This window comes from Cajanus cajan, chromosome 9 (assembly GCF_000230855.2).
Source record: "Cajanus cajan strain Asha chromosome 9, NIPB_CcT2T_4, whole genome shotgun sequence".
Lineage (NCBI taxonomy): Eukaryota > Viridiplantae > Streptophyta > Magnoliopsida > Fabales > Fabaceae > Cajanus > Cajanus cajan.
In genome coordinates, this window is record NC_138525.1 from 7,234,361 (window position 1) to 7,250,501 (window position 16,141).

The following is a 16,141-nucleotide window of genomic DNA, read 5'->3' on the forward strand; positions in this document are numbered from 1 at the left end:
TTTGAACCATGAATTCTAAACCATAAATTTTAACTGTATTGAATTTTTGTTAAAGTTAGTGCTTGTACAAAAATTACTAGTTAGGTAGTATAGTACATGGAACAAATGAATCTCTACCGGATATGATATGTATTTAAATTTTTTAATTTAAAATAAAGTGACATTTTTTTCCACGCTTCCACCATAAATACTCATCTGTGTAACTGGCAAAAGACACACACATTTAGCTTCTCTAAAACTTTTGGATCTGCTAGGCATTTTGATCTCATAGGAGTGGCAAATATGGCCTCTTTAAGGCCATGCCTTTTTTTCATTCTTCTCTGCATTTCGATAATTAATCATGCACATTCCAAGAATGTTCGCAAGGCAAACACCCACTTATATATATTTTTCTCATGCTGTTTCCATCTTTTCTAGCTTACTAATTTAATTAACTATTCCTATGATATCATTTTCTGAATACAGACTTACATTGTCTACATGGGAGATCATCCTAAGGGCATGGACTCCACTTCTATACCTTCTCTTCATACGGCCATGGCTCAAAAAGTTCTTGGCAGGTTTGTATCATAATTCACAATTTCTTAAAATTGCACATCTTATATCTTCCTTACTGAATAAAGCTAGATTTATTATTTCTGATTCTTATCCAAAAGAACAATATAATATATTATAACATTGACTACCCAAATGTGCATGTATGCATCCAGCGATTTCAAACCAGAAGCCTTACTTCACAGCTACAAGAACTTTAATGCATTCGTCATGAAGTTAACAGAAGAGGAGGCTGAAAGAACGGCAGGTACCATATATAATCTCCTTTCTACACCTCTATAACTTAATTATTCATTATATACATGTTTATATGGAAGATAAAGCACACTGTAAACCTAATTTGGAATTGCAATAGAAATGGAGAACGTTATCTCAGTTTTCCCAAACTCCAAGAAGAGTCTTCACACAACAAGATCCTGGAACTTCATAGACTTTCCCCAGAATGTCAAAAGAGAAACTAGAGAGAGTGACATAATTGTGGGAGTACTGGACTCGGGAATTTGGCCGGAGTCTGAGAGCTTTAGTGGCAAAGGATTTGGTCCTCCACCTAGCAGATGGAAAGGATCATGTCATAACTTTACCTGCAACAAGTAATCACTTTCATAACTTTACTAATCATCCACACATTAATATAATTTTGTATATATGTGCAACGGACATTTTAGTCATAATCAATACCGACATAAGGATAAAACTGTTAAAAGTTTAAGTTTTAAGTCTATTAACAAAAATAATATTTTTAATTAATTTTTATAAAGTAAAAAGGTCACATTTATTATAAAAAGACATCACATATTTGTGAAAATTGACTTTATATATTTGTCGGAAGATTTAAAATATACCTCACTACTAGAATTTCTCTTATTACATGCGACTTTTCTTGCGAATTTTTCATAAAAATTCGCAGGAAACGTTGTTCTTGCAAATTTTCCTGCGAAATTTTATCTGCAGGTAATACCTTCGTGGATAATATTTTTTTGCGAATTTTAAAATTCGCAGGAAATTTTCCTGCGAAATTTCTTGCGAAAAAAATTCGCAGGAAACTTTCCTGCAAAAAAAAATTTGCAGGAAAGTTTCATGCAAAAAAAAATTCGTAGGAAAATTCGCAGGAAAGTTTCCTGCGAATTTTTTTTGCAAGAAATTTTGCAAGAATATTTTTTAAATTACTATAAATTCTATCAATAATTTTTCAACTTTCAAATGCTCACAATGAATTCATCCGAAGAATTTGTTTCCATGCCTCCAACATGTGAATGTGATACATAATCTTTTAAATTCTAAGATTGTAGATTATAAGCCTAACACTCAACCATATAAGTCAACTTGTAAGGTAAGTGTTGCCCCAACTTATATACTCTTTAATTGCTTTATTTTCAATCGATGTGGGACTTGAAGTTTTTTTTAAAATATTAAACTTATAAATTTAATTTTTTTTTAAATTTTTCTTGCGAATTAAAATTTGCAGGAAAATTCGCAAGAAAAGTTACCTGCAAAATTTTTCTACCATTTAGTAAAAATTACTTGCGAATTTATTTTTGCAAGAAAATCTGCAAGAAACAAAATAAAATTCTTACAATATTTTCTGCAAATTTTTATTACCATGGAAAAAAATTTCTACGATTATTAAAATTGTAGCAAAATTTATAGGAAATATCTATAAATTATTTTTCGCAAATAAATTCGCAAAAAATTTCTATGAATATTTTTTTACAGGAAAATTCGCAAAAAATTTCTACGAATATTTTTTTGCAAGAAAATTCGCAAAAAATTTCTGCGAATATTTTTTTGCAGGAAAATTTGCAAGAAAATAACACTTTTCTAGTAGTGACCTTTATTATTTAAAAAACAATTTTTTTTAAAATTTATTTTAGTCTTACATATCGTTGGATTGACATGTACATATTTTTACATTAATATAATTTTGTAACTTGTTTTGATTTAATCATCACTATAAAGATGTCATATCAATGAAATGTTACGTGTGTATTTTATAAAAACACAATTCTCTTATTCAAATGATATGATATTTTATTTGTATTCACTATAATAAAATGAATTTTTAGTGACAATAAAAATTGTTATAAAATCTTTTATCAATTTTTTCACATTACTCTTATAATGGTCGGGAAAAGTATATAAAAATTTAAAAAATGATTTATAATAGGATTTGAGTTTTTCTCAATACACTCCCTCAAATTTAAGACTATTCAGTTTGATAATAGTAAGTAATCTAATACTCACGTAGGATAGTAAGTTATAAGTTTAACTCAATCTTACAAAATAAACTTATAAGATGAGAGTTATTATCTACTTATATATTCTTTAATTTTGTTATTTTTAATCGATATGAGATTTAAATTTTTTCTAATAAATAATTATTATTAATAGTAAATTTTGATGTGATATAAATACATTTTTAGTGACTATTATATATTAATTGTTAATATTTTTATTAGATAATAAAATAAAAATAATTAATTTATAATTATTAAATAATTATTGATAATATTAAATTTTGTTGCAGTGGTTCAATTATTTGTTATTCATATTTTTTTTGATATATACATGATATAATTAGTTTTTGACTTTGTCAAAAAGTAAGGCAATATTAAACTATGTGCAGCAAAATAATTGGCGCAAAGTACTTCAATCTGGAACACGAGTTTGCGAAAGAGGATATAATATCTCCCAGGGATGCTGAAGGTCACGGATCACACTGTGCATCGACGGTGGCCGGAAATTCAGTTAACTCAGTGAGTCTATTTGGGTTAGCTTCAGGGGCTGCCCGCGGAGGAGTTCCATCTGCCCGAATTGCTGTCTACAAAGTATGTTGGAAAGAACATTGCCATGATGATGACATTCTTGCAGCATTTGATGAAGCTATTTCTGATGGAGTAGACATCATTTCTATTTCAATAGGACCACGTATTGTACACTACTTTCCGTATTTTCAAGATCCCACCCATATAGGAAGTTTCCATGCAATGAAAAGAGGCATCTTAACGTCAAATTCTGGCGGTAATGAGGGTCCGTCTTTTTCCTCTATGTCAAATCTAGCACCCTGGTTACTTTCGGTGGCGGCTAGCTCTTTTGACAGGAAGATTGTAACCAAGGTGCAGTTGGGCAATGGAGCTGTTTATGAGGTATATATCATTTCTCTTATATATATATTCTCTTATATATATACATATTCTAAATTCTGTTACATATCGATGCGACACATGAGATTAATTTCTATTGAAAAATTGATCGGTTATTTTTAATAGAGATTTTTTTTTCAAATCACATTTCTTTTATATGAATTAAAAATTTACTTAGAGAGATAAGCCTATTTCTACCCGAATCAACTATGAAGTCCGAGTCGTGATATATAAATTTAATTGAATTCATCTTAATTAATTGACTTGAAATATTCAAAGAAACAAGGCTAACTTTAATGGAGGTTCTACCTATGTACAGGGGGTTTCAATTAACACATTTAATCTTAAGAAAAAATTGTATCCACTTATTTACGGTGGAGATATACCCAACATTGCTGGTGGACATAACAGCTCCACATCGAGGTATCACCAAATGAATTCTCTAATTTCTTGGTTGTGTTTTTAAGAAAAGGGGGAAAATATTCAATTTCTTACGTTATTGCTCAGGTATTGCATACGGAACTCTTTGGATAAAGATTCAGTGAAGGGAAAGATTGTTCTGTGTGAAATAACTCATGGTACAGACATCGATTCTTTATCTGGGATTGGGGCAGTTGGTGTTATATTGGGAAGTAATAGCCCTCAAGATTCGGCCAGTGCATTTGTCCTGCCTGCTGCGATCCTTTCTCCATGGAACCAAAGACTCATCCATTCTTACATAACTTCAACCAGGTATAGATCAATATTTTAGAATCCACTGAAAAATTCTTAGTATTTCCAAAAAAATGCAATTGACTTAATTGACAGATGGTTTGAAACTCTGTTTGAAAATCTCGTCAACTTTGGAATGTCTTTTTGCATAAAACATCAGGTAAAGAAAATAGATTTTAAAAATTTGACTTTGGCCTTCACAGTCAAAGCCAAGTTTGAAGGTCGGTTATGTGTGGGAAAGGTATTAGGTATCCTATAATGTCTGAACTTGGTATCTTATGACAATTTTAATATTATAACAACGTAATTAAATTTTCACTTCTATTTATTAAACATACATAACAATTTATGTCTACATTACTCCTAATCTATTACATACATATTACTTTATTATCTATATGATGTCTATTCTATTGCATACAAGAAAATCACTAAATAAAACAATAAATAATAGGAAAGAAGTTGGAACCTCTGAAGTAAGCTTTTTTATAGAGCTGTCAAAACGGGTAACCCGGCCTGGCCCACCACGGGTTGGTGGGTTAAACGGGTTGGTTCACCTAATTTAAAAAAAATGTAATTTTTTAATATACAATTAAAGCCCAAAATCATAATTAAATGATAATTCTAAATACAATCAAATAAAATCCAAATAATCTCATGTAAACAAATTAATTCAAAATCATCTCAAATACTCTTTTGGGCCCAATAATTAAAATATAATTCAAACTATAATGCTCATTTGGGCAATTGGGCCCAATAAACTGAAAGATGAAGCATAATTTTTTTTAACGGGTTGGTGGGTCATCTCGGCTCACCACGGGTTCAACCCGGGTGAGCCGGGTTGTTAGTGAGCCGGGTTCAAAATTGGCCCGTATTGAAATTTTCAATTTTTATTTTGCCCAACCCGGCTCGAACCCGTGGTGGGACAGGTTAGCTCACCGGGCTGAGCCCATTTTGACAGCTCTACTTTTTTATATACATAATTTCTTGTAAAGTTGTTTATGAGTGCTTTTTGGTAGACTCCACACTCTATAAGACCTCATTGATGCTCAAAATTTTTAATTAGAGACTCCGAAATTTCTGTCAAAAGGACCAGAGATTTCTTAATTAGGCACTGCAATTAGTTTATTTCACTCAGAGTAATGTAAAAAGAGTCAAAGAGAGGGGAGAGAATGAAGTGTGCCCTAAGAATGGACCCTTGACACGCTTTTATAGGCGTCCAGGGAAGGGAAACGGTTGTTCCCAATTTGGAATGACTATTCCACAAACCAAAAATGCACTACTTTGTGCAAAGGGGAACGGTCGTTCAAGGCCACACATGCAAAGAAGGGGAACAATCTTTTTGCCTCTAGGAACGGTCGTTCCAAGCTTAGGACTAGGATTTTGACCCTTTTATGTAGAAATACCTCTCGGATATTCGTGCTCCGTCTTGGTACCTTTCTTCAACTCCTTGGGTTGCTTCTCTTATCTTAGAAGTCTCCCGACCCTTGTAGATAAAGCCCGGACAAAACTCGATGCCTACATGTCTATTTAGGAAAAATATCCTTAAGCTAACCCTAACGACTTTGTCAAATAGAATAAGGAAAACATTTTTGTTAAATAACATTTTAAGTTTATAAAATATATAATAAAACACAACTCTAAACAAGGACGTTTTTGTTATTATAATAAAAAAAATCCTTTTTCAAGGATTTTTACCTAGTTTAGAGAAAAACATTCTAAACATTAAAAATAACTCTCTTTTTCATATTTTTGTTGGTTTCAAACAATAAATATAAAGAAAGTGGGTTAGAAGTCTAAATCAACCTTACAAAATTAGCTTGTAAAGTGAGATTTGTTCCCACTTATATCTTTAAGTACCTTATCTTTAGTCAATATGGTACTTGAATTTTTTTTCAAAATATTACTTACAACAAATACTATTGGATTTGATACGTGAATAAATGATGAACAACCTTTTTTAATGATTAATGATAGGAAAGACTTGAGTTTTTCTTGATACACCCCTCACACCTAGCATTATTGGACTTGAAGGGTGTATCAAATGGTTGGTGACTCTTTTTGAGTAGATTTAGATAACTCTGATATCATCTTAAAAAATGAATTAAGAGTTTAACTCAAATTTATAAAACTTACTTGTAAAGTAATAATTACTTCCCTCTTATATATACTATTATGACTTTATTCCTAATTGATATGAGATTTTCAACACATTCCTTCGTGTCGAGAAGTGAACATCTGAAGATGGTTTAATAACACTCGATAATGGGTGATCTAATAAGCCCACAATAATATATAATAATTAGGATATAGACGTTGATATACTCCAATACCATTTTAGAAAGTAAGTTATAAGCCTAAATTAAGTTATAAAACAGATTTGTAAGATGAAGGTTGTCTCTCACTTATATGCTTTTTTAATTGTTTTATTTCTGATTAATATGAGATCTGATTTTTTTTTTTCAATACATTCCCTTACATTCAGTACTATTGAACTTGATATGTAGATATATTCTAGATGATCACTTTTAATGATATAGGGTAAGCAAGATTTGTGTTTTTTTCAATATACTATCTCACGTCCAATACTATTGGACTTGGTGCCTGTATATATCAATGTTGTTAAGTGATCTTTTTAGAGTAGATCTAGTTAGTTTTAATATCATCTTAGAATTATCTTCTACTTATATATTTTTTAAATTATTTTATTTATAAACGATGTGAGACTTGAATTTTTTTTCAATAATAAATATTTCATTGAAATTTAGATTTACTTTTTTCTTTTTCTTTCAAGGATCTATCCTACCAAATATGTTAAAGAGATGTCATAATTAAATTTAAAATCTATTCAAAAATAAAATTTTTATTAAATAATTTTTAATCTATATTGAATTAAAACATTTTCTCATTTGTTGTTCTACCAATTGCTAGAAATGCTACGGCCACAATATTTAAGAGTGAAGAAATAAACGATGGATTAATTCCTTTCGTAGCTTCGTTCTCATCAAGAGGTCCAAATCCAATAACACCGAATACTCTAAAGGTAACCTTAAATATAATGTGTCATATAATCCAGAACAATGCCATCTTTAAATAATATATCAAATTCTCATTATTGATACTGTAGCCTGACATTGCTGCCCCTGGAGTTGAAGTTATAGCTGCATGGTCTCCAGTTAGCCCAATTTCAGATGTTAAAGGAGACAAAAGAAAAGTACAATATAATGTAATCTCTGGCACTTCAATGGCATGCCCTCATGCTTCTGCAGCAGCTGCATATATCAAATCATTTCACCCTAATTGGTCTCCTGCTATGATCAAGTCTGCGTTGATGACTACTGGTAATGAGTCTAATAACTTTGCAAAATTAGTAATAACGTGTACCTTGAGAATATTTAAAAAAACTTAAATTACAATATACTAACATAATTCTTTTAAGATATAAGTACGTTTGTATAATCGAGAGAGAAATATTAATAATATACGTTATTTTAACACATTATGATTGATTTATTAAAATTACATTAGATATCACACTCTTTTTAACATATTTTTTATTAGTAAAAATTTATCAAAAATAATAAAATTTAATGAATCTCATTCTTTATTTAATAATTCTTACTTCTACTTTTGTAGTTGTCAATAAATTTTAACTAATAAAAAAAATGTATCAAACTGCATTTTTAGCACTTCTCTTTAACTAATTACACACAACAATTAGAGTTTCTACATTATTCTTAATTTATTGTTAATGTCATCTAATTAATTAGCGAAATTTGACCATCTCTATTGCATTTTAATGATAGCTACTCCAATGAGTCATGTTCTTAATCCCGAGGCTGAATTTGCATATGGAGCGGGCCTAATTAATCCTGTTAAGGCTGCAAATCCTGGTTTAGTATATGATATTAGTGAAGCTGATTATATCAAATTCTTATGTGGAGAAGGGTATACAGATGAAATGCTTCGAAACCTCACCAAAGATCATAGTAGTTGCAAAGTACAAGCTAGTAAGAGAGCGGTATACGAATTAAACCTCCCATCATTTGCTCTTTTTACGAACCACTCAACTTTTAGTCGTGCTTACTTCAGAACAGTTACAAATGTTGGATCAGCAACGGCTACTTATAAAGCCCGTGTAATTGCTTCACCTTTGTTACAAATTCAAGTGAAACCTAGTACTCTTTCCTTCACGTCTATTGGACAGAAAAAGTCATTCTCACTCATAATTGAAGGGATAACTAATCTGGATATAATTTCCGCTTCTTTGATTTGGGATGATGGTAGTCATCAAGTTAGAAGCCCAATTGTAGTGTATGGTAGAATGGGAATGTAATAGAGTTGATTGATCCCAAGTGTGTGGAACAAGATAAAATAAATTGAAATGCAAGTTGAATAATGATGTTTGTAAGTCTAGGAAGAAATGAATGCAAATAAGCTCACTACCGTGAGCCTTTTCTCCTATCAATAGTATTATTAAATCTAGTTAGTAGTACATTGAAACATGTTGAATGATTTAATTAAGTTTCAATTTTTTCACTCAATTTTTTTTTTCTCAACAAGGCTCATAAGGGATATACTTATGCAATTGTTTAACTTTGTAGACTCAATTCTTTCTTCTTTCATACTTTAACATTCTTTCAAAATTCAAATTTGCCAAACTCAAAATTTATTATGAAAATATGATAATTTTGATATTATTCTCCTAGACAAAAGTAGAATTTCACTCTGGTAACTTACTAAATTCAGATTAACATTAATTATCATAATAAAATTATAATTTTAATTAGAGAACAACTCCAACATTTCCTGAGGTACTACTTCTCCCGAGTTAGAAATTAACCACAGTTAAAAAAAAATAAAAATTATCTACAAAGTAGTTAGGATTTTGTCTAACTATTTTGATATTTTGTAATTATTTCTTATATAGCTAATTTTTATTTATTATCTATTACCAGAAAATAACTACGAATTAATTACTGCCAATTCTAAAACTTCTGATCGAGTCAATAAACAAAGAGACCAAATGATATGGGGTCCAGTGTTACTAGATCGTATACATTTTATCGATACAACAGTTGCAATGGAAGAAGTTTTTGTTTTTCCATCACACACATCTCATAGAGTTATTCAAATTTATTTAGTACAATATATAATGTAAGTTCAATAGCTCTGCATGCAGACAGAAGGAGCAGGGTTATTGATTTCTCCTACGAGCGAGCGTCACATCCTGAAACATAATTAACCACACATGGCAAAGAAACATAGTCAGTTACATAAATAAATTGGTAGATTAGGCTTGAGTATACTACCCAGTGAATTTAACATATATGAATGACAAATTAAGAATGTTATGCAGAGAGTCTGAAATCAAGTCTTAAAGTATCTAATAAGTTATGGAAATTGAGATGAAAATGAAAGTAGTTACTGGGTGTAGTCGATGTTAATTTTTCCAGCATTGAGGTCAGCGATTGCAGAGAAAGCTTCTTGGGAGAGATCAATGGTGGATTTGCAAGCGGGGGAAGGGCAACGATCCACAATCTTGACAGTAACACTCCCACCCTTGCATGGTTGAGGCACACCTTGGTTGGTAGGACCTGTGCATGTGATCTTATACATTTTACCACATGCAGCCCCATTCGCATACAATGCGTCGCTTGCAGCACCTATCATTGTGCCCTCCTCTTGGTACCCGTAGCATGCAGATGCTGCAAATTAGTATAATTCACTGTGTTATCGTCTTCGTTTAATCATATATATGTAATTTAACATGTTATCGTCTCAGAATCGATAAGCTTGAAGTACTAAGAAGCGCACAAAGATTTACGTTCAATTATTGTTGTCAGTTTGCTGTTCATGTATTTTTTTCTCTATTGATAAAAAAAATATAAATAAGTAAGTAAATCATATTTATCCTTATATTGATGTGAGATTCTGATTGCATTTCATGAAAAATTTAATTATAATGACCAAAAACAGAAGAAAAAAAAATCATTAAAATAAGTAAGTAAATCATAAAACATTAAATTTTATTTTATAAAAATATTACAAAATAAATAAATTATACACCCAAAGCTCAAGGTAACTCTCTCCCTTGGTTATTCCTAAGAAGTTTTCTCGTAGGAAAAGGACAATTATTTAATCTTTTTTATAATTAAGAATTAATTTACTTGTTTTTAACTTTTTTAAAAGACTCGATACACATTATTGTTCGATACAAATAAAATTTTATATCATTAAAATAAATAAATTTATAAAATATACATAATTATTATTGTTACAAGTTTTTGGGTGATGCTTAATAAAAAATATATGAGAATTAAGTAAATAATATCATCGAAAACATGCTTTTAATGTATGATATATGAAAAAAGGCATATGCATGTGTATATGTATATATACATATATAGATCAATTACAAAAGTTTGGGGAGAAAAATGTGAAGAAGAAAAAATTGCCCCGTTAATTATGTGTTAGGTCGAATCATAATCATGTCATAGTCTAATAGTTAAGATGCATTTTATATAATAATAAACTATTACGATTGGTCAAATTAATAACGAAAAATTTAGATAATATACACAAAAACAAGGTTCTAAGTTTTAACCTATTACATCAATTTTTTTAGGATTACCATATTGCAAACCAGAAAACTTATATAACCAGAAAAAGGATAGAAAATATATAATCCATAGTATAGCTACGCACGCATGCAGAACGAATATTTGCTACTCACGTTTGTAAACTGTGTAATAAGTGGCAGTTCCAGAAATTGCAGATGTAACTGAGATGAGGCTTATGATGAAAAACCCCATGACAAACATTACACTCATTTTGTTCGCCATAATATTACAGAGAAGCTACAATTTGATGTGTATATACTTCAATTTTTTCCCAACTAGTTTGAGAAATATGTCTTCTGCACCAAATTGGATGGGATCAATAACTTTTATAGGGAAGGGATCTTCATTCTTCACATGCCATTAAGTTTTATTGTAATGGAAAAAATCAAAGTTTCGCATCAAGTATAAAAATTAAATAATTATATAATATATAAGTAAAAAATAATTTCTTATTATAAATTGATTTTATATGATTAAATTAAATTCAAATTTATTATTTTAAGACCTTGTCTTATCTAATAAATTCGAAGACTATATTTTTTTTAAAGAATAAATGTGTTGTATTTTGATTTATTTTAATTGATACAAATAATAAAAGAGATATTACTTTTTAGTGTATATAAATTTTGAAGTATTTTATCTTTATAACTATCTCTTTTAATTTTATTTATTTTTTTCCCTTTCTTTTACTTCACAATTTCTCACGTAAATTTCTCATACACTTTTAAGTAATTACCTATTGTATTATTTTCTTAAATTATAGTGTTAGTCACTTAGTATCTCTTTCCCACTTGTATAAATAAATCTTTTAACAAGAATAAATAATTATAAAGTAGTTTGTTTTAGTAGTTCTTTTTATATATTTTTTATCTATACGAATTAAAAAGATGACAAATTCAAAATTAAAATCGAGTGCATATTATTTCAACCTATCCCCACTAAAGAAAATTAAATTATATTTTAAACACCCTAATTATTATGGACGCTAAAATTTGATTCGTCTTTCAAAATTTCAAAGTCAATAAATAAACTCAAAAGTTATTCATGACACTGAAATTATAGAAAAAAAATTGTTCATAAAAAATGTATTCACACTAAAATAGAATAAAATATAATATAATATAATTATACATATATTAAAAAAATGAAAATTAGGTTACTCTATCAGATCATTTTATATTTTTCTCAAACTGTTATATTAATTGTAACTTTTTAATTACTATTGTTCCGAGGACTTGACTTAATTCTTTTCTATTTGAAGCCCAGTGAAATATATAATACAGTAAATTACCTTTTTTTCAAAAAAAAATATTAATATTACATTCTTCATTTCTCTTGTGTTAAAAATTATAATTTATTTTTTTTAATTCTATTTTTTAAAAAATTCTATTAATTTTCATTAAAAAAATTATTATTAAAATATATTTAACATCTTTTTAGAAATTTAAATATTATATTTTTCTCTCCTTTTATATTATAATAAAAAATTTATTTCATTAACAAATACAAATATGTTAAACTTTAATAATTTATCTCTTAATTTACATATTTAATTATTACTTTAAAAATTATTTTAAATTCTGTTCAACTTAAATATATATTTAAAAATAACTTTAATTATTATTTTTACAAAATATTTTAAAGTTATAAAAATAAAAAATAATATATATATATATAAGTAAAATAAAATCAAACACAAGTATTAAAATAATATATAATAAATATAGTTGATGTAATATTTTTATAAATATTTAAATGAAATAATATTTTTATTATATAGTATTAATTAAATATAATGAAGATATATTAAGATATTATTTAATTGATGTTATCAATAAATTATTTTAATTATTAAATATTTAAATTTATCATAATTAAGAAATATAATACTAAAATATGTATATTGAAAATATTTTTTTAAAATAAATATATTTATACTGAAAATTTATTATTAAATAAAATTTAATAATTAAAATTTTAATATATATATATATATATATATATATATATTTGACGTGTGTGTATGTATATAAATAAGTATACATATATAATTTATTTTAAAATTTTATTTGTTTTATTACTTTAATAAATTAATTTAAATTTAATTATATATTTCATAATTTTTTATCAAGTGAATCGATGCCAACGAATTTAAAAGTGTTTTAACACATATTTTAATTAAAAAGTATATTTAAATTAATTTTTTTATAATAAATGTTCTTTAATAGTTATAAATACTTTAAATCACATATTTTGATATAATAAAAAAATGAGTATAATATTATCATTTTAAAAATAATAAAATATAATTTATTTTAAATTTTAACATTTGAAAGAAGGATAATATAATATTTTGCATCTCTTTGAAGAGGGGTGTATAATTTTCATTAACAATATTAAATTAAATGAATTAAATTATATATTTTAACATAAAAAGGAAAGATAATGTAACACTTTCATTTCTCAAGTATGAATAATGTAATTTACCCTATATAATATGTGGTCATTTAACAAAATAGAAATTGATGTAAAAAAAAACTACAAAAATAGAAGAAAATATCACTGAAAGTTAATAATTTAATTAAAGTTAACATCAAACAAATAACTAAAGTAGATAATTAAAAAGTTAATTTTAATTGAAAATTAATTTTTTATAGAAAAATTTATAAATTATTAGTAATTATTAAAAAAATATTATATAATGAGAACATCTCATGCAAATTATTTCCTAAACTTTCTATTGTCGACTCTAATAAATTAATTAAGATATTAAATTATGATTATTTAATAAAAATTAATTGGTTAATAATCTAATAATTGTAAAACATGCTCAAACAATTAAAATTCTTGTATGCCATATTGTATTATGATTAACATTCACATATGACAAAAAAAAAATCCGTACCAACAAGTATCTGTGGAAGAGAGAGGTTTCAACGTTCTCATAGAAATTAAGGTCCCGAAATTTCCGCTTGAGTGCTCATCACTATCTGACCAACCAAATGGCCACGTTTTAATAATTGGACAGAAAATTTAAGATAGTTGACATAGATGCATGTACGAGGACTATAAAGAACAAAATTTTGAGAACATTATTCAAAAGAAATTTTCAATTAAAATGCATAATTGTCAAAAGCAGACAAAAATAAAATAAAAGAGACAACAAATGCAGCAAAGACAAGAGAGAAAAATGAACAAGTTGTTTGTATAAAAAAGAAAATTTAGATTCATTTAATAAAGTCTTAGATTCAAGTATTATATATAAAAGAAATATAATTTAAAAAAGAGATCAAATTTTTAAATAGAGATTAATTATTGATAAAATTGATTGATATAATTCAAAAAAAATAACATGATGACAAAAAAAATAGAAGATGGAAGAACAAGAAAATGGGAAAAGGAAACAAAAAGAAATTATTAAAAAGTTTAATGGAAAATAATGAAGAAAAGGAATATTTTTTAAATAAAAAAGTAAGATAAAATAATGATATAAAATAAATAAATAATTGAACTATATAATTCGAACTTGATGAGATACACACTCAAATTTAGTGTTTAATATTGTGCCTTAAAAACTTGTGTAAATTAAAATCAGCCGCAAAAAATAAAAATAAACGAAAAAAAAGAGACAAAATATATGTATTGAGAAGCAAAGGCTCTAGAAAAGTTATAGGTATATCAAATGGCCAATGTTATCAATTTAACTATTAGGTTGATAAAGTTAAAATAATATATATGTATGTATAAAGTTTTATATTTAAATTATGTTGTAATTATATAATTTTTATAGATAGATAAAAAATTATTGTACACAAAAGTTATATCAATAAATATTAAATAATAAAAGATTGGTTCTATTTTGCATGGAATTGTATTTTATCTTAACCTAAATTTTTCTTAAAAAAATTAGCAAACTGCTTTTTTTTAAGATATATACATGAATCAATCTGTCAAATACAAATGTTGATTAATTAGTTTTTAAATAGAAAATGTCTTTCAATGATTTATATATATATATATATATAAAAGGAAGTCTTGACCACATTTTTTATAGAGATGAGAAATGTTAGTCACGGTACTATTTTTAACACTCTTTTGCTATTGGTTGAAATTAATAAATTTGTTACTAAGTAATTAGGCAGACTCAATAAATGAAATGTAACTTATAAAAATTATGATTTTTAATAAATTTTAGTAATATTAGTAAAAAGATCGACGTGTTAGAAAAAGAATATAAAAAATAATGTTATAAACATTTTTTAAGGAGATAATAGTTACTTATCAATCATATCATATTATTTTATTAATAATGATAATGTTATTATATATATTTTTTATTTATAAGAATCAAATTTGATATATAAAAAAATTAGCAAGAACTTTTACATAGACCCTTAGTTATTCAAGATATGTGCTTGTTCTCATATTGCAAACGTATCATAATGAAAATATGTTAAATCTACTTAATTAGATAGAAATTGACTCGGTTCGAACTCCAGTTTAAGTTTAATTTAACTTTGTGAATTATTTCTTAGTTTTGCTAAAATATTGAGAATAATATTTTCATAAATGATAATTGCAAAATATACGTCAGTATGTTTGATGCAAACGTTTCTAGTAATAATTCTAGTAACTATTATCATAGAAAGAACTATAATCGAGTGAATATGTAATGCCAATATATCACGTTAATTGGTCTAAACATTTTTAATAACAAACCCACCAGTACCACTCATTGTTAATTATCTAAAGTTAAAGAATAAATGAATCAAGTTAAAAAATTTTAATCTAATATTTTAAAACATTATTTTATTGCATAACAAAAGATGATATATTCGAATCTGACTCTATTAATATTCGCATGAAATAAATTTAAAATTTTGAGTTCATTTTTTAACTTTATAATAGTTTAATTATTTTTTCTATCTTTATCAATTTGTGTGAATTATTACTTCTACTAAAAGAAACCGAGTTTAATATACTTAAACTAATGATTTCATGATAAAAAAAAACTTATTCAATTATTACAAAAAAAAAACTATATATATATATATATATATATATATATATATATATATATATATCTTAGAATTTAAAACAAATGGACCACGC

General features: G+C 26.7%; 2 protein-coding genes across 2 annotated transcripts; one reads left to right on the plus strand and one right to left on the minus strand.

Annotated features, from left to right (window-relative positions):
- Positions 1-206: 206 nt before the first annotated feature.
- Positions 207-8,870, plus strand: LOC109788036 (cucumisin). The gene is made up of 10 exons (XM_020346671.2): positions 207-366; positions 466-560; positions 711-802; positions 911-1,145; positions 3,179-3,698; positions 4,015-4,118; positions 4,203-4,427; positions 7,338-7,449; positions 7,534-7,747; positions 8,213-8,870. The coding sequence occupies exons 1-10, from the start codon at positions 283-285 to the stop codon at positions 8,740-8,742; spliced, it is 2,211 nt and encodes a 736-aa protein (XP_020202260.1). The 5' UTR covers positions 207-282; the 3' UTR covers positions 8,743-8,870.
- Positions 8,871-9,416: 546 nt separating this feature from the next.
- On the minus strand, positions 9,417-11,562 carry LOC109788048 (EG45-like domain containing protein). The gene is made up of 3 exons (XM_020346690.3): positions 11,143-11,562; positions 9,835-10,114; positions 9,417-9,636 (listed from the first exon to the last, which is right to left on the minus strand). The coding sequence occupies exons 1-3, from the start codon at positions 11,249-11,251 to the stop codon at positions 9,630-9,632; spliced, it is 396 nt and encodes a 131-aa protein (XP_020202279.1). The 5' UTR covers positions 11,252-11,562; the 3' UTR covers positions 9,417-9,629.
- Between the last annotated feature and the right edge of the window lie 4,579 nt (positions 11,563-16,141).